General features: G+C 43.8%; 2 protein-coding genes across 13 annotated transcripts in view; one reads left to right on the forward strand and one right to left on the reverse strand.

Annotated features, from left to right (window-relative positions):
- Nucleotides 1-5,442, forward strand: part of LOC133968148 (rho GTPase-activating protein 12-like) — a 38,309-nt gene extending 32,867 nt beyond the window's left edge. For all 12 annotated transcript variants that reach the window (XM_062404005.1, XM_062404008.1, XM_062404007.1 and 9 more), the window contains 9 exons: nt 391-492; nt 787-885; nt 1,684-1,780; nt 2,147-2,266; nt 2,660-2,758; nt 2,985-3,062; nt 3,193-3,327; nt 3,947-4,052; nt 4,197-5,442. In XM_062404005.1, the coding sequence (XP_062259989.1) occupies nt 391-492; nt 787-885; nt 1,684-1,780; nt 2,147-2,266; nt 2,660-2,758; nt 2,985-3,062; nt 3,193-3,327; nt 3,947-4,052; nt 4,197-4,371 (1,011 nt within the window). In that variant the 3' untranslated portion in view covers nt 4,372-5,442. The remainder of the gene's footprint in view (nt 1-390; nt 493-786; nt 886-1,683; nt 1,781-2,146; nt 2,267-2,659; nt 2,759-2,984; nt 3,063-3,192; nt 3,328-3,946; nt 4,053-4,196) is intronic.
- Nucleotides 5,443-16,381: 10,939 nt separating this feature from the next.
- LOC133968141 (uncharacterized) lies at nt 16,382-23,742 on the reverse strand. The gene is made up of 4 exons (XM_062403997.1): nt 23,626-23,742; nt 20,165-20,937; nt 19,897-20,066; nt 16,382-18,062 (listed from the first exon to the last, which is right to left on the reverse strand). Exons 2-4 carry the CDS (start codon nt 20,897-20,899, stop codon nt 17,144-17,146), a joined length of 1,824 nt encoding a protein of 607 aa, XP_062259981.1. The 5' UTR covers nt 20,900-20,937; nt 23,626-23,742; the 3' UTR covers nt 16,382-17,143.
- Nucleotides 23,743-24,665: the final 923 nt, after the last annotated feature.

Raw genomic sequence — 24,665 nt, forward strand, 5'->3', positions numbered from 1 at the left:
AAATGTCTCTCATCACGTCAGTGGTTGAAAAGTGCTCTCGATTATTCAGGGTCATTGAAATCAGAAACAGAAAGGTTGAGTGACATGACATGACGGCTCCTCACAAGTGAAGGCTTCAAAATACATTAACAATGAATTCAAGTTAAGAACAGACCTGAAACAACATAGTGCGCCACGATAACATCACCATCAATCAAAGACACAGAGTTATCCAGCTGGCTCCAGCACATGGATGGAAGCTGAAAGAGCTTATACGGGAGAAGGTGCAGCTTCAGTGTAGTTTCTCTCACCTGCACTGTGATGTCCGGGATGCAGACAAATGAGAACAGTGTGTTGATCTGCTCTGACTCTTCTCTCTCTTTCTCTCTCTCTCTCTCTCTCTCTCTCCAGTTTGGAGGCAGTCAGACCAAACCTGAGTTCACTGTGGACCTCAGGGGCGGCTCGGTGGAATGGGCATCCAAGGACAAATCCAGCAAGAAGCACGTAGTAGAGGTGGGAGTGAGCTCACAGCCAGTTTATGTCCTCTTGGATCTTTTCCTTGTTTTTTTTTATCAGATTGTTTGATTTTTCTTGACTTTTTGTTTAAACAAGTTGAAAGTGCTGAAAGACAAACAATCTGTAGGAGTCTTTGGTTCTGTTTCATCTTTCCGAAGCTGCTTTCAACAACACAACCAAATCTCACAAACTCACACAGATGGAGAACACATGAAGGAGTACATTTGATCTAGTTGTGGTTGATTATTTTTTACTCAAGCTGAGTCTTTTGTGTGTCTCTCCCGGTTGCAGCTGAAGACTCGGCACGGCACGGATCTGCTGATCCAGTGGGACACTGACACCATCATCAATGACTGGTACCGAGTGCTGCAGGAGACCATCAGCACCCATGTGAGTACTGACGCTCTCACTCTCACTCCTGAAACCTGCACAAGTTCGTTTTGGTTCAGGAAACGAAAGGTCAGCAACTCAAGCGTCTGTTGTGCAGCTCGAAACACAACAATCCGGTCCAAGTGGTAGTTGCAGGGCTGGAGAATGTAGAGCGAGGAGCAGCCTGTTGAGAGGAGGAGTGGAACAGGCTTCATCACATTTCTACTAAGTGCTGCTGGCATGTTTGCTTTCTTAATGAACGTACACATTTTAAAACAGATGTCCATGAAGTCAGCGTCAACTGAATATCAGCTGCTCATCTTATCTGCAGGTTTACGCAAAACCAGTGAACCAATTTATTTACATTTTGTGGAGCCGTGCTTCGTGTTGAGAGGAAGAATTCTATACATTTTGGAGCAGATTCCAGATCCAGAATTTAATTTGTAACTTTCTTGAATACGACAAGACAAACAGGGCGTCGGCCTTTATGGATGTCTCCAAGCGCCCTTCTAGTTTCTGAATGTTAGTCAGTAAAATTAATCATTTGTGTAAAAAAGATCAAACCTGTTGAACTATTTTTAGAAATATCAACAAATAGAAACAGAAGAAAACAGTTAAGAGGAGTTCTCTAAAGCAGGTGAGCTAGCAGCTACTCTTTAAATGTTATTTCTGTTTTTGTTTTCGGTCGAGCCACGTGCAGAGGCTTGAGTCCTCCTCCGGCGCCCGGGAGTCCAAACGGGCGGCCGAAGGTGCAGCAGGTGCAGATTTTAACAACCAACATTTTATATCCCTGTGTGTGTGTGTGTCTCTCCCTCTTAGGCCTGGGAGTCTGATGAGGCCATTGAAGAGGACTTGCCCGAATCTCCTGGTTTTGAGACGGGAGACAAAGAACAGAGAGACTCGAAGAAAGGCAGAGGTCTGTTTGAATGTGAACTGAGGTTTAACAGAAACATAAGCACATGCATAGGAAAACAAAGCATGACACATACGTTTCAGTGAAGTCGGTAGTAAGTTATAAAGAGTGAAAGACTGAAGTGTTGGATGAACAGGGTACAAGAGAAATTAGAGTGTGTATCGAAGAGTGAAAATCAAAGTACAACAACCTCCCAGTGAATTACACGTGTTTGATTAAGTGTCTCAACTTCCTCATACGACTTAACCTGCCTCATAAATCAGCTGCTTATCAGTTTCATTCCTCCAAAACATCGAGCAGCCGTCATGAACACCAGGGCGCTCACACGACTGCTGGAAACCAATTTGCTTTCTCCTTTCCACTACACAGCCATGAAGAACTCCTCCATCGTGGACACCAACGACAACAAGAAGACCAGACACAAGCTGAAGAAGTTCCTCACGCGGCGTCCCACCCTGCAGTCCGTCAGAGACAAGGGATACATCAAAGGTGACACACACACACACACACACACACACACACACACACACACACACACACACAAACACACAAACAAAATCTCCCTCACACACTCTGAATTATATGTGAGCGCAAAGGCTTTACCTATTATCATATCGTATTTTACTTTTATACATTTATTGGATTATTGATGTTGTTTTCCAGTGAATTTCATGAATTTTTTTATTTGGTGATTTTAAACTTTGTGTTAAAAACTTTACTGAATGGGTTGAGAGAATTCTGCTTCTTTGGCATTAAAAAATAAAACTCAACCGCCTTACATATGGCTCATCACCGGAGTGCCGCTCTGACTGAGTCCGAAACTCACCGACCGAGGACTCTGAACTGTTTTATGACCGTGTGTTTGTTGTTGTGCGTCTTCAGATCAGGTGTTCGGCTGCAGTTTGTCCAGTTTGTGTCACAGGGAGAACGGCACGGTGCCGAGCTTCGTGACGACGTGCATCGACCACGTGGAGACCAGTGGTGCGTGGGCAACTTTATCACTTTACATGTATTCAGAGGAAAGAGTTCCTTCTAACGTTTAATCTTTAGTTTTCTGGCACTCGAGGTCATGGCAGATAAACCATCGCCTGACATCATGATGTACACTTGTCTTGTTTTAGTGGAATCATCACAGCAAATAATAAAAACATGGGAGTAATTTGCACATGTGGCTGAACTGGTGTTTTCCTCCCATCTTGCCCTGCAGGTCTGTGTGTGGACGGGATCTACAGAGTCAGTGGAAACCTGGCTGTCATACAGAAACTACGCTTTGCTGTCAATCACGGTGGGTCCCTGCTTCTCCTCTCTCTTTGAGAGTGAGTCATTATGAGATTAATGTTGAGGAGTTAGTTTCTCTGAGGGTTTCTCCTGTCATGGTGTGAACTGGTCTGACTGGAGAGTGTGTTTGTGTCCAGATGAGAAGGTGAACCTGGCCGACGGGAAGTGGGAGGATATCCATGTGACCACTGGAGCTTTGAAGATGTACTTCAGAGAGCTGCCGGAGCCGCTCTTCACCTACTCGCTCTTCCATGACTTTGTCAACTCCATCAGTACGTCCTGGGCCTCTGACTTTATTTATTTATTTATTTATTTATGGGTTTGCTCTGTATTAACCGTCTGTGTTAAGAAGTGGGTCCTTAGAAGAAGCATTAACTGTTGCAAAACCACAAACAAGCATTGAACTGAAATTCACCTCAACAAGCATTTTGTTCTCCAGGATTTTCCTGTGACTCATATGTTGAGCTGGTGTTATTAATTTAAACTCGGAGATATTTAATGGGAACTTTGCTGATTTTCAATGTCACTGGTATAAGTTTAATTTCTCTCCATGCTGATGCCACAAAATCTTTCTTTTTAAAAAGTTAAGTTTGGCTGAAGAATGTTTTCCACTCACATTTCTAAAAGCACTAGAAGTTCCGGTCCAGCCCTTTTTATAGGGGAGGCAGGACAGTGCCTTTTGAGCCTGGTGCAATGTGGGTGTTGAAGTTATTCTACCTTTTTGGTTAAATGAAAAACCTCAGTTCTTTTTCTCAGTTCTCTCTGGTCATGTTGCAGCAGGTTCTAAAACCTGTAACGCTGTGGTTCCTTTCATTGAAGGGTAAAAGATTGTTAGCGCTCTCGGATCCTTCACTCAGACATTTGATATATATTTTGATTTTCGTGCTGCAGAGATTTCAGACTACAAGCAGAGAGTCCACTCCATCAAAGATCTGGTCCGACAGCTGCCAAAGCCGAACCACGACACCATGCAGGTCCTCTTCAAGCACCTCAGGACGTAAGGAACAGACCATAATATTCATCTACTCTGAGACTGTCACCACCATTACAGTCTGTTTGTGTGTCCCCAAAGGTTGATGGAGTAATTCTTGTTTCCAGCTTATCAGCCTCAAGGTTATTTAATATTCCGTCTTCCCTCCAGGGTGATCGACCACGGTGAGGAGAACCGAATGACCACCCAGAGCGTGGCCATCGTGTTCGGCCCCACGCTGCTGCGCCCTGAGACCGAGACCTGGAACATGGCGGTCCACATGGTCTACCAGAACCAGATCGTGGAGCTGATCCTGCTGGAGTATGAGAACATTTTTGGACGGTAGACAGAAGAAGCCAGAGGACAAAGCCTATGTGAACATGATTTGTGTCTCCCCCAAACGCAGAGCTCTTCCTCACCCGGCCCGGGGGGGGGGGGGGGGTTAGCGGCTTAATCTTCATCTCAAACCCACCTGCGCTCACTGGCTTCTCCAAACTTCCACAAAGACGAACTCTGGACCAAAGCCACCGTCTCCTGAACCAAAATAAAGATCTAACTAACTAGCGACCAAAAGAAAAGGTTTTGCACTTTTTTTTTTTCAAGTAGCTCGTTTTCTCCTGTAGCTGCAGAGGTCACGACCTCCTGTCCCGACACTGGATTCTTAAACACTCCTCCACTACTGCACAGGCCGACCGAGCATCAACGAGCCACGTCTGCATCACGGGAGGTTCATGACTCTGTTTGCACCGTACTGTAAAACCAGTGTATTGACCCATCCTCTGCTTCGCTTTCCATGTTTTAACACTAAGAGGTGAAAGAAGTCGGAGCTCGACCGAGGAGAGGAAGGGATATGAGGGCTTTTTTTTACTTTTTACTTCAAAGAACACTTTTGCTTCTTTCTGTATTGATCTCGTTCTTTTTTTTTTATTTTAAAATGCTCCGTTCCCCCCCCCCCCCCCCCCCCCCAGTTTCCTGGACCGGGGTCCTCAGAACACACCGGAGGTTCTCGCCGCTCTCTGTATTATATCTGCACGTCGCCTTCAACATTCGGCTTCTAGAACAAATCATCTCGCAGCGCTCGCTCATCAACTTGAAAACAAAACGGCGGAACTCAGCTGTTGTTTTCCTCAGCCATGGATTTGTACAGTGTATATGTGTGTGCATGTGGAGGGGGGGGGGAGATGTATGAATGGATTAACCGATGATATATTGTATAAAATAGTAAATATAAGTACATTTGCCGGGAGTGTTAAGAATAAGAGAAGAGGGAGAAATCACTAATGGACGTGTAGAGAGACGTGATGAAGGGGAAGTGGAGGTGAACCTGTGAATCAGGTCGATGGAAGATTGTGAATGTAACTTTGCAAAGAAACATGATGTTGGCTTTATCAAACTGGAATAAAGGCCTGGAACAAGAGAGCTGTCGTGATTCTATACTTGTTCATACATTCGTACTTAACTCAACGCAGATCAGTCCGATGACAATGCCCCCTTGTGGCCTGGAGTCGATTTATCAGAAGAATTATATGTTGGTGTTAAATTATAACTATTCAACCAAACTTTGGCCTTGATCTTCTCAGAAAGTTGTTTTCATTGATGCAATAAGATGCACAGTGAAGTGTTTATGAACTTTTGACATCTTGATTCTAATCATTAATTTAACCATGAAACCAGTGACTGTTAAAGGTGCTCTGGGCGCACGGCAGCGTGAACCTTCATCCATCCTGGAGAGAAAAGAGTTTTGCTTTTCTTGCAGGTTCTTTTATTTATTTATTTTTTATATTTATTTCTGGACTGTCCTATTTTAAATTGCTCCACTTACAAAGCAGCACCTTAGAAACGAGGTCAACTCTTCCTCTGGTGCTTTGACCTGAATACAATCCCTCGATAGTGGTTTGATCCACGTGAGCTGTTTGTTCAGCTTCACCAAATGATGCACATTCAGCAAAACAAGGAAAATCTCATGTTGGTGCTCGGCTTACAACCAGTTATGTTCATTATGGATTATTCTAATTAATTGAAATGTCATAAAATACTAAATATAACCAGCCTCTGAAATCACAAAGCTATTAAAGTTCACTTTAAAGGGAGAAAAGTAACAAATCTCATTTCAGAAAAGAGAATCAGTTAATATTTGTCTGATTGGAGAATTTCTCACTGAAGAGACAGATTGAATTCCTCAGTTTTTAAACCAGTGAAGAACGAAACGCTGAGGGGAGGAATCGATAAGATCTGAACGTTGAGATGCAGAGATCGTTTTCGTTCATTTAGAATTGTACGAGTGGACGATCCAGCCGCTGACGAGGGAGCAGAGAACTTCCTGCAGCCGGTCCGAGGTCGTGAACCTTGACCTCACCGAACAGACTGAATGAGAATCCGCTGAAATGTAAAACTCAAGACCAACTTGTGCTTTGCAGAATGAGGAGATAGCTCAGTTAACACTGACATGTCCTCCACAGAGAGGCTGTCGTGGAGGTGCGCCCAGCCCCCCCCCCCCCCCCCCCAGTATCCACTCCTCTGCCCTTGTGGCTCCTGCTGATAAGGAAGAGCTAAAAATATCAATATCAGACTGCTTTGGAAAACAGGCTGAGCTGCAGAAACCAGAACACAAACCTTTAGATGCCTGTAATCTGGGCAACTCGAGCTGCGCTGCGCCAATCATGTGACATACACCATGTGACATACCTCAATCTCCACAACCATCTATAATACACACCCACCTTATCAGCTGGTCTATTTAACCAGAGATACATTTCCCATCAACCCCTCTTGCTCACAGTGCTGCTGCAGTATTGCTACCTGTTGCTTCAGCCCCTCCACCACCCCAGCATCCACCTTTAGGCTCCAACAGGGGGGGTTACAAGTATTTGCTCATCACTCCCATCATTCCTGTGTAATCATATGGGGGAGTGATTTAAGTTGGAGCCTAGACGCCAAACACTAAATCTGTTGTAATAAATATATTACATGATCGAACGTGAGTTGTCTGACTGAATTGTGCTTATCGTGGTTTCCTCTTTACTTTAGTGTGTCATTGCTCATCTGTGCTTGTGAAGGGTCTTTAGATGTATGAAGGTCTGCAGGAAGCAGAGTGGTTCTCTCACTGAGAACCATTCGTTTCTGTCTGTGACAGAATCAAGGCTGAAGCTTTCACAGTCTATCTCAGCGCTCACAGTAATGTCTCGTCCCTTTAACCAACAAAATAAAGTCATAAATTACAATTTACAATAATATGAAACTGAGACAAATAGAAAATCCTCTCGTTTAACAAGCGGTTTATCTTTATTTCATCAAAATATATGTTTTGTCTGTCGTTTAAATTAAAGATTCAACACAGATTCCAGTTAACAGGAGCTGAACTTCGAGCTTAAAACAATAAATAATGAAACACACCAGGAATCCAAAAGCAAGATATGAGTCCAGCCTCCCTGTGTTCCTGCCAGCCTCCTCCTGACCTTTAACCTCATGTTGTATATCTACACATGTTCTGTGTTTAAATCAGAAGCTGATGAGGAGATGATGAGGAGCAGAAGAGGAGCAGGGTCTGAACTGACAGGAGGAAGAGAGATGATGAGATAAAGTGTCAGTATGTTTTCTTCATGAGACGTTTGTCTCTGTGTTACATTTATTAATCAATTCATAATATTTCATTTATCTTCCATTTAACAGCTGAATGAAATATGCCCTGTGGTGGTGAGGACTGATGGAGAGACTAGACGCTCACCGGTACATACACACTCACACACACACACACACACACACACACACACACACACACACCTACACACACACCTGCACTGACATGTGTTAGAGTGTGTGTGACCCCCTCTGAGGACCTCCCCTTCCATCTTCACACTCCATGCAGCAACTCCTCTGTGACACTCACTCCTGCATGGTGATCACATTCTCTTTTGCAATTTGAACACAAACACACACTCACCTGATCTGCTGCCAGGGTCCGACTCCTGCTCCTGCTCCTGCTCCTGCTCCTGCTCCTGCTCCTGCTCCTGCTTCTGCTCCTGCTCCTGCTCCTGCTCCTGCTTCTGCTCCTGCTCGCCTCCTGCATGATGATGACGCTCCCTGCAGACGTTGGTGCTGGCAGCTCCGGCACAACCTCTCGCTTCCCTGACACCAGCTGAATGCCAGAGCAGCCAGGTGGACTTGTGTGTCCGAGTGTTGTGCACTTCACCCCGAGGCTAAAGAGAAACCTTGCTTCCACCAAATACACACACACACACAGACACACACACACACCTGGTTCCTGAACAAGCTGCAACTCTGTCCTATCAATTAAAAACAGCTTCTTCTCACAGACTGAACTGATGTCTCCTCCCTGAACCTGGTCTCCTCCAGCAGAAAGCAGCTTCTGTCTCTGTTTTAAAGAGTTAGTAATGAGGTTGCATTTTTGAAATGTGGAAAATGCAACCTCATGGCTTCTTTTTTGCACATATGAATATGATATCCTTGACCGGACTGAGTAGAACGGATTGTTTAAACTGATGAACTGAGGTTTTTATATGAACTTGAGGTTTTGGGGAATCATTTTGTTTGTATCGTTATTGCTTGGGTAGGAAGTGTTTTTGTTTTTTTGCTGTTACATCCAGGAGGGACGTGTGAATATTTTATTTTCTGTGATACAATCTGAAAATTGCTATCTGTTGATTTCTTTATTATATATTTTGATTATATTTAAATGCGACAAATACCTAAATCTGTCTCTGATTATTGTAAGCAGGTCAGTTGGCGGCGTCCGTACACATCCATCAGATCCACCCGTTCTCCTTGACATGTGTTTTTCCCTTATGCTTTTAAATATTACAATTGTTACAATCTCACAATGTACAACTTATTAAGTTGAAGCTCATATGAAATCCTGACGTCGATCCTGCAGCTCGTCACAGCATCTGTTAACACAGCATGCTTGGTTAGATCAGCGACTCAGGAGGAGCTGCACGTTGTGATGTCACATGCTCAGTCAGGTTTGTCCACCGTGTCGACTCAGAGCTTCACTGTCTTGCCTGATTACTCCCAACGAGTTCACACGTCTCCAGTCATTCTGGTGGAAAACATCACATGCTTTGATTCCTGGAGTCGTTTGTGTAACCGCTGCCTCTCTGCCGCCGTCATACTCGGAACCTGAATATTTTGAGTTATCGGTTCCTGTTTGTTTAACTGGTTCTGGATCCCAGAACTAAGCTGGTGTGCACATTCCAACACAAGGATCCAAGAGCCAGTTAACCATTCACTGAGGTCATAATGGACGGATGGAGCAAACACAAATCAATACACTGTCATGGCAGCCGTTACTGAAAATCAATGAAATAATTACAAATTAAATGCACATAAATTGGTTTGAGTAATTACTTGTTTCCAAGAAGGTGAACAAATAATCTGAGGTCATCGTCTGGATCCTTTTTATACAGGAGAACATGATAAAACTAGAAAGGACCAAAAGTCACTTCAGTTCAATCAAGCTCGACTCAGACTCATAGATTTCATTTAATCAAGGTGTTTGAATTAGTCCAGAGGGAAATATTGTTAGAGTTAAAACATGATCTGTAAAATCCACCATCACTAAATGTTCTGGGTCGATCAGGAACCAGAGAGAATAACAGATGGTTTCAGGTTGAAGATTCTTAAACAACATGATTTCTACCAGGATCTCAGATCATTCATTGTCGCCTCCTGTGATGAACAAGGAATCCATCCTGAAGCCTGAGGCTGTGAAGACGGAGGAGACGAGAACCTGGAGATGTTTGTGATCGTTGAGCTGCTTTGCAAGAAAAGAGCTTCTCCTCTCAGGTTCCATCACTAATCAACTGTTTAACTGGATCCTTCCACAGAGAAGCACAACAGTCCTGGAGATGAATGTGAAGTTAAGGGGGGGGGGGGGGGGGTATCTTCCCCTCCATGTAATGTGAGTTAACAGGTTTAACTCTGGAGCTGAGGATAAAGCTGCAGGATGGAGAGAGAGGAACATGACAAGAGAAGCAGAGACGCTGATGGCGACACAGACAGACAGTCACTGGAAGTTATGAAAATTTCCAGAAGCTGTTTCCAGTAATGGTTCCCAGTGTAGATTGTGGTGAAGCTGCTGCTTGCTGCCGATAAACCTTTGGAAGAGTCCGGTCCCTTCTGGATTCTATCAGGAGGCCGTCAGACAGGAAGTGTTGGCTCACACTGGTTTTAATGGTCCCATTAGTTTTACCTCTTTGTCTCTGTGGAGACAAGATGTGGCAGCTTGTGAAGAGACGACAGGAGCAGTGGACAGAGACGGACATCAACACCTCAGTGTCCTCATGTGGACACGCTGCTCCCTGGACTATCTGCAGCAGCTCCCAGTGCTGAGGGAGAAGGACTCCTGGTGGAGATGGTCCCAGTGGGAATGAAACCAGTGAGCGTAGAGGAGTTGCTCCACCTGTTGGTCCCACTGAGACTCTGAACTTCTCTCACAGGCTGAGGAACTTTAAGAGGAGCTGAGGAACAAACCAGGAAGCAGATGGATGAATGTGTCCTTTACAGAACGGAAGACGGGGAAATCACTTCCAACAAAGAAGACATTTCACCTCCGGTCGATTCCCAGTTTCTCCTCCTGAATTCAACTCCTGATGATGATTTACCTTTTTACCGCATGATAAAGAATGATAACTCAGTTATACATAATTCAAGGTCTGTTAATCCAGTGAGCCAAGAAATCCTCACACAGTTGCTTTCTGAGCTCTTTATGTATTCAGTCGAACCCAGTCTGCTTTAATCAGTGGTTTTAAAAGAGAACCCAGCTCCCTAACTGGTTTCCTCTCTGTTTGCTCGGGCGCAGTGAGTGGCACCGAGCGGCCTGATGACTCCGAGCCTCTCGGAGCGGAGATGATAATTACTCCTCAGGACAGAAGGAGATGAGGCAGAAGCTAATTCCTTTATCATTTAACAGTCGCTTCCTTTTCACTTTCATGTTAAAGTAATTTGTATTAATAGCAAAGAGTTTATTCTATTCTGTAATCATCAGTGCTGTGGTGATATAGAGGAAATAAAAGGAGCTGCAGAGTGTCAATACTACTCACTAAGCTGTAATTTATAAAATTATAAATTAATCTTTCAAACCACAAGCTGAATGCAGGATTCGAGGCTGTGACGTGTTTTCCTGTGAGTTAGAAGTGTCTCTTCTGTATGCAGCCTCCATGTTCTCCCAGTAATTGCGTGGGGACACTGGTTTCCTCCCACAGTCCAAAGACATGCAGCTCAGGCTCATTGGAGCCCAGTTTAACAATGTGAACATGGACAGTTGTTTATGGTCCTGACCTGACCAGTGTGTCCAGCCCCTCATGTAAACCATAACCAGTATAGATATTAAATGGGTTTATTGTACTTATAGCTCTAAGTGTTTCCCATTTATCTCGACCCTGGTGGCCTGCCATGAATATTAATATACGTATTATACACTTCTCAATGTGGACTAGACGGCTGAATCTGAAAGAGTCTCCAGACATGTTGTGGACGTCCGTCTCTCCGAGGACTTCCTGTCTGCTGCAGCTGAATGTTGAAGGTAAACAAGACTCTTTCCTTTGTTCCTGATTCTTCCTGCACAACAAGTCCAAGGTCATTTCAACACAGCATCAACAGCAGGAGGTGTTTCTGTCCTGTGGGAGTCGGACTCTGTCGGTGACTTGCCGACGTGGACCGGTGTCCTTGTGGCTCGTGGCGTCTCAAGAAGACGAGATGAGCTCTGAGGAAAGAGACGCTGACGGGATTTAGAGTCTCCTGAGAGACACTTTGCATTCATATGAGCTCTGCGTCGCTGCGACTCCGGGTAATTAGACAAATACTCCGAGCAGAGGATCACTTTCATCTGGAGTCGCTGCACTGTCAGAACTTGTAGTCGTGGTCCAAAGCAGGTTCTCCTTTTTAATCTGTGTGAAACCGAGTCTGTGGCTCTGGAGATCAGAGGGAGGACGGCAACGCAGACCTGCTGTCGGCCTGAAGGAAGCCTGAGGCGTGTTGCTGGTCACGGCACAGGACGTCATGCATGTATTATATAATGTCTGTAACATGTTATGTGGTAACACAGTCGTTTACCTTTTTATAACATAAAGAACATTCAAAAATGACAGAGGCTCATGGACCGGTGTGGAAAGACAGTTGCATTTTTAAATGTGTACTTTTAAATTTGTTGAATTGCATCTAATGCAACACCTTGGATCCCATTATTTTAAATTAATTTACTTTAGGGCTGACTTAATAAATATATTTATTATAAATTCAGAATAAGTTTCCTGGAGAGAACTTTGTTAATTTGTTATGTTGGTGAATTTATTCCATCTAAATGTTCGAGTCTTAATCAGTGTCCAGAGACTTCCATATTGTTCTGTGGTAAAGTGCACTAATCAGCATATATGAGTAAAGTTTCTAGTAACTTTGAATAAATGAGGTATAAGGTGAATCACCTGAAGCTGTGGAGTGTTGAACGTAGACCCGGTGTAGTCTGAGTGGATGGAGAGTTGGTTGAGCACATCTGTGAAGAACTGTTGGATGGTGGTGTCCCTGCTGATGGAGAGTTACTGTTAGCAGAGAGCGCTCAGCAGCAGGAAGATCAACATGCTGGTGGCACTGGTGGCACTGGTAGACGATGGAATCACAGCAGGTTTTAAGGCTTGTAACTGGTGTGGAGCAAGTTTGCTGCCTGCAATGAGAAGTCAATTTCAAAAAAAGATATGGCTCTTGTGCACTGAGATCCGTTCATGTTTCCAGAAAAACGGTATTCTTAAAATAAATCAGATTATTGCAAATAATGAGCCCTGCAAAAGGACTAAGGGACGAGTCACTCACCTCCAGTCTGTGGATTGAGAGCAAATCAAACATCTCTTCCCTTGTCAAAGCAAATCAAAGTGTGTTGAACTTTGACCCACGATGTTCCCTCAGTATTCATGAATGTGTGCCTGTGCAAGTCTTACAAAATAAAAGTCAACCTTAAGACCTTCAGTTTATTGTATCTTAACCATTTATTAAAGTCTAATTATTAACTTTTAAACAGGGTAAATTTCTGCCTCATAATACAAAAGCGTTATCTTCTTAGAACATGAAGTCATTTCTTTATCCTTGACGTCCCACAGGCAGGAAGCTGAGCAGCCACACACACTCTTAGAAGTTCAGTGTGTCAAGCGCGGCATTCTGCTGGGGGGGGGGTTACATCCTGCTGGGAATACATGTTCTACAAAATGTATATACTCCCAGTATGCAGAGAAACTTTGGATGAAAGCAGCCACTTAGCAGCTTTAATGGTGGAGAAAGAGAAGTTCTTTATTCTCCTTCGAGGCCGATTTTATTCTCAATCTTTCAATTTCCCCCCAAAGCAGATTTACACATAATAAAATAATTAAAGAGCTTAAAAAAAAAAAAAAGGGAGAGGAGGCTGCGGAGTGGCTGGAGGTCGTCGAGAAATAAATCTGTGGGCAAAGGAAAGTGAGATTGGAAGACAAAAGGACGAACAGTGAAGGGGCAGGGGTCACAGCAGGAGGTGAGGAGAGGCAGGTGGACTCTTATAAAGGTCATTAGTGATTCTGCTCCTCTGGGTCTGATTCATGACATTATTTAGATGAAGATCCCTCTGAACTCAAGACGTCTGACTCTGAGTTTAGAGAAAACAAGGTCATTAGAGGGAGAAGGGCCGCTCTACAACTCTGACTGCTCTACAACTGAATATGGAGATTAAATATCAAAGTGTCTCGGCATCGCAGGAGCAGAAACCTCCACTCAACTCAAATGAGTCGGACTTACTCCCCCTGGATTCTGTCTGATTCTTCACTCAGCTCCACCGTCTCCTCTCGTCGTCTTATTCAACGAAACCTCGACGCACTTTTGCTTCTGTCGCTCGCTCCGCACCTGGTGAGACCTCACCCCCCCTCAGCTGACCCTACGTGAGCTCTGGATTCCACTGAATGTGTGTGTCTCTCTTATTGGCTGGTTTTGTGTCCAGGTGGAGGACGAGATGATTCAGTGTGTGGTGTGTGAGGACTGAGTCTGTGACACAGGACATCACACAGGTGATTGAGTTAAGTCCTGTGCTCTCGCTGCGTCTCCACTCAAAACAAAACAGTCCAAACTTTCTTAATTATATAATCTGAATGGTGCTGTGTACTTGTTGTAGTGCCCCCTGGTGGTCAACCCTCACCGACCTCACCTGCAGCACCTGGGCTGTGTGGTCCCCGACTGTGTTGAGCTGCAGGAGATGATTTGTGATCTGTGTATTCAAAAAACGAGTTGAAATTTCCATCGGGCACAACAACACACAGTACTACTAATTAAATTAAAAGTATAAACTAAAAGTTTTACACATTTTGTTTGTTGTGTTTTTTTGTTTGAGGACACAACGACATGAAAACTGAACTGAAGGATTTTCTTCAGACGTTTGCGGCTGAAGAAAAGGTCAGTGACCTCTGATGTCATGTGACCGTTCTGTGATAGGTCAGTGAACTCTGATGACACGTAACTGTTCTATGATAGGTCGTTGACCTATGAGGTCGTGATTGTTCTGATAGGTCAGTGACCTCTGATGTCACGTGACTGTTCTGTGATAGGTCAGTGACCTCTGATGTCATGTGACTGTTCTGTGATAGGTCTTTGCCTTGGTTCAATTTTTCCTTATTATTTAATTAAAACACATGCATGATATTGTGGATTTATTTCAGAGAGAAAATTAAACAGAAGAAACAAAATTAAACTCTAACACTGTTGACTCTGTTAAATGATTAAAATGAATAGAAAAATTGAACACAAAAGGTAAAAATAAAACTCTAATACTGTGGACTCTGTTAAATGATTAAAATGAATAGTAAAATAGGAAATAAAAGTAAAAAACTCTGGCGTCGGTTCACAGGTCCCGCCGAGAGGATCTTTATCAGTGTGTGAGACGGGGTGTGGTGTAGCTCTGAGAGGTCACTAGTACTTCAGGCTGTATCAGTTATTGTGTGTCCAAAGGTCTGTGTGCTTGCTTGGGGAACTGGAACGCTTTATCAGTGTGTGAGAGGGGGTGTGGTGTAGCTCTGAGAGATTAGGCAGAGACCCAGCAGAACGAATCAGCACAGCAGAACGCATCAAACAGCTGGCGTCTGTAAGATTTTATAACAGTAGGTCTTGGTTCTTCCTCCTCGAAAGTGTGCACGCGTAGTCCCTCCTCTTGGCATTTGGAATAAGGAAGTGAACAGGAGATACGTTCAAGGCCTTGACACAGCTGATGCCATGAGGGCCAAACTGTTGTTGTTGGAGAAAAGGTATTATTGTGTTCCTGCTATATCGGCTAAAATGTTCTGTTTGTACAGAAATTCGAAACAACTAAGCCAAAAGAACGAAACAGAACTGTGACCCACATACATTCTAATTTCAAGAGGACACAGCAGGAAGGAAAAGGTTATTTAGTTATGATTTGTATAAAGGCCTAATATCTGGCTCAAACTGCTCATGCTTCCACCCCCCCTTTATTTGCAAATAGTTTCAGTAAGACCCCCCACTATATAGAATTAATCAACCCTAACAATCCCTCTTTTCACACCATTTAATGGTGTGAACCACTTACTGGGGAGTTCATGTACCCCTCAACCGTCATCCCATCCAGTGCAAACCCGTCCTCATCATCATCATCGTCGCATCGTCATCTCTATCGTCCTCAGCTTCCTCAGCTTCAGCTCCACAGCATCCTTCATCAGAGCCGTGGCGATCTATTCAGCAATTTCAGAGTCTACATCCATGTTGTGTCATGGTGCGTAGAGGTGGAGAAGGCACTGGTCACCCAGCCACCGGGGGCAGTTTGGAAAAAAATTATTTTAAGAACTTCCTATAGCAGTGCACACACATAACCCTCTCCTGCCAGTTGCAGATCCAGGGTCATTCGTTTATATGTGACAACACAGGGTACAGGAGCAAGCTGTTCAGATATCAGCTTCTGTCAGATCTGCTCCAGGAACAAAATTGTCAAGAATTGTCAGTGAGGCTTTTTTAATTTTAAGAGTCAGTGATCTGGATCTCAGCCTTGTAAAGATCCTTTCGTGGAATTAATACTCGCCTACAGGCCAGGTGTTTAACCTTGCACTGTACAAGCCAGGTGCCAGGTGCTTGCACTGTACAAGCCAGAAAGTAATCAGATTACCGTGTACGCACACATACAGGGATTTTTGGGGGACTTTTTTCCAATATTTGGTTTTGGCAGGAGATCAGAAAATCCTTTCAGATTTGGTACAAATGTCCATTTAGACTCGGATGAACTGAATGAAAGAAAGAAATGAAACGCTGGTCCGTCCAGTCGGGAATTGAACCAGGGACCTGTTGCTCAGGAGTGTGGAGGAAATCATTTTCTGAAATAAAGACCCTAATTGTCTTTCAAGTGCACGTTTATTTTTTGGCAACGACGTTCAAACCGATCTTACAGCATGCGAACGTGGGGAAATCCAAGAAACATAGTCAGTTGTGCTCTTTCAAACATAAAGGTGATGTGTTTGCGTATAGGGTAAATTGTGTGAGTGAAAATGTAAAAGTAAAAGTAAACCCCAGAAGATAAGACTGGAGGAGACAGCACAGTGATCAGTGGCTTCGATGTCCAGATTCCCAGAGACCGGCACCTAGTGAGTCACCAACAGACAACTTGTCACAAATGATATGCATAAACACAGATAAGTGTGGTTACATAAGCATGTATAATACATAGTATGGGAAGATTATATAATTTCCAATTACAGTTGCGACCATGTCGGACACCCGACTCCTTCACATCATTATAATCCATTGATCCAATCAGCCGACCATCTGGTTGGAAGACGACCACTCGACCACTCAGCCACAGCCGCCCTACTTCAGGGCTAGATCACATTAAATATGATTTCTAACATTCATAATTCATCTGTGTCGAGGGGGGGAAATAATCTATTGTGTGGTTCTCAAAGTGATCGTTGATCGTGAACACAATTCCGGGTACTGAAAATCATCTCTCAGATTAAAATGGGATTGTTTGTTGATACCGACGTGTTGAAACACTCAGAGATGTATCAAGCTGGGAAATCAGTTCAGCTTGAGGCATGGGCAAAACTTTCACTGGAACAGAACTTTACAGCTCCAGATAATGTTGAAGTTTTGTCCGTCTAATCGAACATGGCCCGTAGCTTCCTGTGCAGGTCGGGTCGGGTGATGGGCCACATGGACTGCACTGTCATCACGGTGTTGTCGACAGTGTAGGAGTACTGATGCTCCAGGAACTCTCTGGGAAACTTCAACCAGGTAGATCGATCACCCAGACAGGCGGCGAGATGGACGGTGGCTTTGATCCCGAAGATAAACAGCACCAGAGACATGACCCAGGTGACGATGTAGAACGGGATGGTTACCTTCTGACCACCAAGGATGAACGGGACGAGGATGCGGCCTCTCCGCGGTGTACCATATTCTGCTGTTAGATCGACAAAAGTCGTCCATGCACCATCTTTTGGATCCGTGATAGTACTGACCATGATGTTGGGAATCAGTCCTGCTTCCTTCATTGAGTTCCAGCCAAGTGGCGGTTTCATGGGCCGGTGTCCTTCATAACAATTTTTACAGCCACTTCCTGAAGCACAGATAAAGCTTCTGTGCCAAGGCTGCATGAGACCTGTAGCGATGCCGTAGGCTGCATCAGCATTGAGGAGACAGTTCCACGGGGAATAGAGGAGCACATCTTGGATGTTGGACCAGGACCGGAGACAGGAAGCTGGAATCGGGGGTTGTGTGATCATTCCGTGAGCCAGAAAGATAATGTCCACTTCAATATCTTCGTAATTAGACTCGTCCTCGTTTGACTTCTTGATGATTTGATTTTTCATTAATCGAAACAACTCCACAAGTTTGATGAAAGTCTCCATCCCTTGATTCTCCCTCAGCCATTGTTGCACCTCTTTGATCTGGCATGCTTCAATGGCATACCTTAATAATTCTCTCTCGTCTTCAGAGCTTCTGTTTGGGTTTTCAATAATGCGTTTAACCTTTGCCTGCTCGCACTGTTCTTCTTCCATCTTCTCGAGCATCTGCCTGTGAATAAAACAGCAGAAGGTCCAGTTAGCACGACTTCAAACACACTGAAATGGGAAGTTGAAACTCCCAGTGGATTTTTCAAATGTGTGTTTACTGTTCTGGTGTCTAAAGGATTGTTTAAGCACGGTGAATTGAGATGATGGTTGTCCATCATCAGTGGGTAGTAAGAGCAAGGGCATTCCTGATCACTGCATTTTAGTAAGTGTCGACTATTCCTACCAAGTAGTCAACTAGTCCGTTAATGAAGGGGACATGTTTTTTCCAACTCGTGTCAATTTGTGTCATAGAGATCAGATGTTTAAAGAAGTCTCTGATTGTCGTCTGCCTTCCTAGTCCACTGTATCGTTGCTAGTTTTAGCCATAAGCGTATGCAGCTACAGATGTTTATACATATTGTTGTGTTACTGTTGCGTTACTTTACGTTTGACGTTTCTATTTACTCTGGGTTAGTTTTATTCGAGCATCTGAATCTGGTTGTTTGACCATGTTTCCTTCTGGCTCTGTGTCTAACAACAGATCCCCCTGCTGCATATCTGCTGTAGGTACCAGTGCTGTATTACTGCACCAGGCTGAACCCACTTATACATGACTAGTTGACAACGATGCAGTTATGACTCTTTGTGTTGATAGTGTTGGAACTCGTACGAGCTGGATGTGTCCAGGACGTTGCTCTGCAGGGACTTGAGTCACCTGACTGGTCACAAGCTTGTTGCTCCCAGGTGTTGAGTTTAGCTACCAGGTGGTGTCGCATGGCTGATGGCTGCTGCTCCAACATTGCGGCCTAGTACTTCTGTTCCAGGACCTGGAACACGTTCTGGTGCTGTTTTCTAACAAAGCTCCCCACAAACAGCTGTTTTGTGTTTATACCTGCTGCTTCAACCGGGGCGACACACACACACACACAGAAGCTACGACTCAGGTTAGCCTCCAAGAGCATTGTTCCTCCACACCGGACCTGAAATGGGATCTCTCCCCCCACATCCCAGTCCGATGCTCCCATGGTGGGGTGCCACATATCCCTGCAATACTGTTGTTAACATGTGCACAAAGCAACCATTCCAGAAAGTGCTGCAACTTTAAACACAATCTAGCAGCAAGCTAGCGTTAGCTCGCTGCTGCTACCCGTAACATCTAAGTGGCGTCATCGTCAGAGACACGGTCCCCTCACCGGCACGTCCCCGGAGCAAACACGACACGTCCACCAGCAGCAAGCCGCTGACGTGGAGCCGGCAGCCCAAGGACAGCACCAAGCGAGCTCGAGCACCAAGCGAGCACAAGCACCGTGACAGGAACGCCCTGAGCTGAGGAGGGGGCTATGACATCTATTCGGGTAATAATCCCATTCTACGCCCTCTAGCGTATCGTTTCTGGCGTAGAGGAACCACAGCAAATCGCGGAATTGTTATTTTCCAGAGATTTTGGGACGGTAGACATGCCAGATACCCAAATTAACGTGTAGAAGCACTACAAAAGTGGAATTTTCCCTTTAACACCAGGGGAAGTGGGTAGAGGTTCTGGACGAACATTTTACGAAGAACCTGTAGGAAAAGTTCCAGAAAATGTCCAGAGACACAGACTCAGACAATTGTTCAGACATACAGAACCTGCAGAACATGTCAGGAACAGGTCAGGAACATGTCAGGAACAGCTGCTAACAGGCTGCATTAAGGTGTTGCTCTGTGGTTCCTAGTTTGCAGATGTAAATATTAGAAACGTCAAACTGTTTAACCTCTCATTAAATTGAAGTGAAGGTCACGTTGTAGAAGTTTGGACGTGTAACTGTTTACCTGAGGAGACAAACCTGCAGGAGCAGAAACTGAGAATCACTTACTTCATATCTTTAAACTGATCCCTCAGGGCCTTCGAGATCTTTCGGATTGCTTCGGCTGTGTCTCGCAGGGATTGGCTGGCTTCAGTCACATTGTTGTTCTTGATCAGATCTGTCCAGCTGTCGATCGCCTCATTAAGCGCAAACGCCATTCCAATAGCTCCTCCCACCAGCTGATGATTGACCGAAACAGATCAAAAAGGATAAATTATCAGATGATCAATTAAGAATCAAATAAGAAATGTGTGTGTGTACAGGAAGACGATCTCACCATGCCGCCTCCTTTGAGCACTGTTTTCATTCCAGTCACAGATATTTTCGTGATCAGCTGCTGACTTCCTTTATCAAATAGAAACTTAGATTTCGTCCCGATTGACTTGAGCGTGAAAAACGCTAAAACTCCAGTCACGCTCACCAGAATCGGGAGGTTGAGGCCGGGACTGAACCTTGTGTTATGTAGTCCTCCACCAGTAGACCAATTCGGCTCGTCTGCGATCATTCTGAAGTTGATGTTCACCTTCACTCCACTTCGTCTTGCCACAGCTCTCATGATGTCCGTCAGGATGTGTCTGTCCAAATCGTCCGGGTCGGCGAATCTGTTCGCCTCCTTCTTCTCCGACTTTAGTTTCTCGAACAGTCGCTGAATGTCTTTTGCTAATTTGTTGCTTTTCTCTTCGATTTCCTTTGCGTCTTTCATGGTGCTGCTGGACAGGAAGTGCTCGAGGAGTTTCGTGGCCACAGAGATGACGGCACCTGCTCCTAAATATGTTCCTCCCAACAAACCTAAAAATGGAGCAGCTGCTCCCCCGGTGAGGAAGGTGACGCCGGCGCCGATCACACACGCAGCCCCCACCACAGCCACCGAGCTGCCCACACATTCACCGCCTTTGCATTTCTGCCTGAGGGACTCAAGCTCCTGGGCCAGTTTGACCAGTTGGTCCGCACAGCGACTCCTCTGGTCGATCCAGGAGAACATCTGCTCCAGCAGCTTGTCAGCGGTGGTCATGATGTTTCCTGGAGTTTGTCAGTGAGATGAACGTGAGGCTGGAAGACAAAGGTCAGAAGTCGGGTCAGAGAGAGGATGTTTGACGTTAAAGAGACGAACAACTTGATATTGAAGTTGATTACTTCAGTCTTTCTGTGTCCGAATGCTAATGAGAAAGACGGTCCTAACCTCAGTCTCACGCAGGATTGGTCACAGCAGTGTGATGATCCAGTTCTACTACTTCTGCCTTTCAATGCTTACTGATTTGTGGATTTCTGTATATATTCATGCATTTATTTATACATATCCTCCATATTATATATTATAAAGACGTTTGAGATTAACCCTGTAGCACCCCTTGTTGTAAAATTACAACGTTACCTTTAACCATCCTAAAAAACAACCTGGCTTTTTTTTTCTTGTTTTTTTACCACATTTACATAGTCATTGGGTCCTATTGTTCAGTCTCACAATGTTATTGGATCGTACATTTGTTTATAAGTCATGCCTTCTGGCCATGAACTCACACAACCTCTCAAGGTTTCCTTCGAACAACATCTATTGGTTTCATTGGACTGGATTCATCAGATGACTGTAAGTAAAATGTCTTTTATATTTTTTTTGGTTGTTATTATAATGTCTAGAGCATGTACATATGTAGTTAGTGTGGAATAGATGCATCAAATTTCTTTTAGAGCTTATTATATAATTGTTGCAATTATACAACACTGGGTGAATGTGGTAGTCAAAATAGCTGGCTTGTTGCAGTGGGCTCAAACAGGTTGTGTTCCCTCCACTACACCACTGCCTGAAACAGAGTATTTTCTTTATACATGGATAGTATACATTCTACCCTTGTGTTGTGTTCTGTTCAAATTTGACTGATTTAAAAGTTTTATCTCTAAAAAATGTAATTAATTTGATCAGCCTGACCTAAAATTCCATGACTTTGTCCATGGAACAATTCAGTTCTGGGGACAGGAATGTTCCTGAATGTGGGGTGTGGATGTAAGTGGGGGGATGCATGTTTTCCTTTTAGTATGATAATTAAACCATTAAGTTAATTCATTATGATAATTGAGCCATTAAACCATTTACATTTACATTTAGGGAATTTAGCAGACGCTTTTGTCCAAAGCGACTTACCAGGCAGACAGTATTGTATGCATGGAAAACATTTCTACCCTGAGCACTTGGTCCACCACCCTATCTATTCCTTCAGGTTATGTACTACAATATATAAAACATATATTCATGTTAATTAATTGATATTTTATTTTCAGAATGCCACCAGCAAGGAGAGAGCCGCGATACACGGTGCAGGATGTTATTGACCTGGTCCAAAATGGAGAGAGTGAGGTTGAGATTGAAATCAGTGACACAGATGAGAGTGATGAAGACTCCGATGAAGATGTCTGTAAAAAAGTGGACAAAGAAAACCAACCACCCATGGTCTGTCCAGCTGATAATTACGTGGACATCGAGCCAAAAACAAGGAAACACACGATGCCCCGTGACAGGTATCGCTGGCTGAAAAAAAGATTTCATCAGTCCCAACACAGATTTTTCTGGTCTGGATATCAGGAAGCCCTCTGAATGCTCAGAAGAGGCCATCCAAGAGATGTGCAAACCTCCCATTGGATGTACGCAAGGACCTAGTTGGTAATTTCCCAAGGAAGACAGGGAGAGGACGCTGCAGACAGTGCAATAAAGGATGCACCAACACGCAATGCAGAAAGTGTGATGTTCGCCTTTGCTTTTTAGACAACAGGGACTGTTTTTGGGACTTTCACCACCAATGAAAGTCTTCATGACCAATGACATAAAAAGAAAAAAAGAGGGAAAAAACGCGCTTTTTAAGAGTTTTATCTTGTTTAATATTTTTAATAATTTTAATAAATGACTTCATAAAAATATGACTAATGTGTGATTATTATTAATGTTATATACCATTATGGGAATAAGTAAGCAATCAACCCTGCAAATGAACCCTTAGTTGTTCTGAATTGTTCACACAACAAGTATGTGTACAAATACAGAAATCCTGCTCCCAACTAAGCCCAATGTTGCAATATAACAACATTTCTCTAAAAACGTTAAATCTTTCATTTCTGCATCAAAGGCCTCATACAACATGATCTGAAAGGTCAAATAATTTTTTTTTTAGGTTTTTCTATATTTGGGTCTTACAGGGTTAAATGTCAAGTTTGTTTATAAACTCTGTCTCCCTACCCCCTTCCTCCCCCTCCCTCTGTTTTTTCTCTCTCTCTCCGCCCCTCCCTCTCTCTCTTTCTCTGAGTCACGTGACTTCTCAGAAACTCAGCTGCAGTTTCTGAGTCAGACAAATATGTTCAGAATAATCATTAATAAACTGTAAATATCAAACAATCAAAAACTATCTTTTTTTTACAATATTTTTTATTGAAGTTTCAAGTGCATATCAAACTTTATGACGAATTTACAAACATTTTCATTTATATCCCCTCGAACAGCCACTCATTCACACAGACAAGGACAATTAAATAAATAAAATGGACTCAAAAACTATCTTTAAACTATAATTTAAAGAATCGAATGAGCTCAACACACTCTTGTCTCTCTATAGTTGTGAGCACACAAATAATGCGTTTGACTGCCCCGAACCTAACTAGTCTAAACTTTAAACTAACTCTAACTCTATCTGAGTCCGTAGAACGTGTGAGGACAAAATGTTCCTGATCCCGACAGAAGGACACACGCGCACTTACCTGCTTCTCGTGCGCGTCTCGTCTCTTCTGATGTTTCGCTGTTATTCTGCTGGAGAAGGAAGTACGTGTGGTTCTATAGGTCGACAAAGTTAAAGTGAAACTGGTGTTTCCAATGAGGCTCCGCCCACAATGTCCTCAGGACCAGGGGTCCCCAACCCCCGGGCCGTGGACCGGTATCGGGCCGTGGGTCATGTGGTACATTGCCGCACAGAAAGAATAAACAACTTACATTATTTCTGTTTTATTTATTATCTGATTCCCGAAAGGTATTTTATTTTGAAAAATGACCGGATCCTCTCCGTTATGACTCATGCTTTATGCATGTCAAGACGCTTGTCTCGGTCACGTGAATTTTTCGCTAAACACAAACACACACGCAATTTGTCGGACCCCTTTGTCAACAAACCAGGTGAATCCAGAATGTCTGTTCAAGAATAGTTAGAAGAAGTTACATCCTGGTGTAAATACATGTTCTACAAAATGTACACACTCCCAGTATGTGGGGTAACTTTGGATGAAAGCAGCCACTTAGCAGCTTAAATGGAGGAGAAAGAGAAGTTCTTTATTCTCCTTCGAGGCCGATATTTTGTTCTCACTCTTTCAATTACCCCCCAAAGCAGATTTACGCATAAGAAAATAATTGAAGAGCATGAAAAGAAAGACGGGAGAGGAGGCTGCGGAGCGCCTGGAGGACGTAGAGAAATAAATCTGTTGAAAAAGGAAAGTGAGAGCGGAAGACAAAAGGATGAACAGTGAAAGGGCAGAGGTCAAAGCAGGAGGTGAGGAGAGGCAGGTGGACTCCAGGCCTCTCATTATAAAGGTCATTAGTGGTTCTGCTCCTCTGGGTCTGATTCATGACATTATTTAGATGAAAATCCTCTGAACTCAAGACCTCTAACTCTGAGTTTAGAGAAAACAAGGTCATCAGAGGGCGAAGGGCCATGCTGCAGTGAAAACTGTACAACTCTGTCTGAATATGGAGCTTAAATATCAAAGTGTCTCTGCATTGTATCATCGAAGCTGATAAACCTCAGGAGCAG

Source organism: Platichthys flesus, chromosome 14 (genome assembly GCF_949316205.1).
Source record: "Platichthys flesus chromosome 14, fPlaFle2.1, whole genome shotgun sequence".
In the NCBI taxonomy this organism is placed as follows: domain Eukaryota; kingdom Metazoa; phylum Chordata; class Actinopteri; order Pleuronectiformes; family Pleuronectidae; genus Platichthys; species Platichthys flesus.

Excerpts from the sequence above, each read along its gene's own strand:
- LOC133968141 (XM_062403997.1), bottom strand. The coding sequence starts at position 20,899 with ATGACCACCGCTGACAAGCTGCTGGAGCAGATGTTCTCCTGGATCGAC. Across the intron at positions 20,067-20,164 it reads TGCTCAAAGGAGGCGGCATG|CTGGTGGGAGGAGCTATTGG; the intron begins GTGAGATCGTCT and ends GTCAATCATCAG. Across the intron at positions 18,063-19,896 it reads GATCAGTTTAAAGATATGAA|GCAGATGCTCGAGAAGATGG; the intron begins GTAAGTGATTCT and ends TTTTATTCACAG.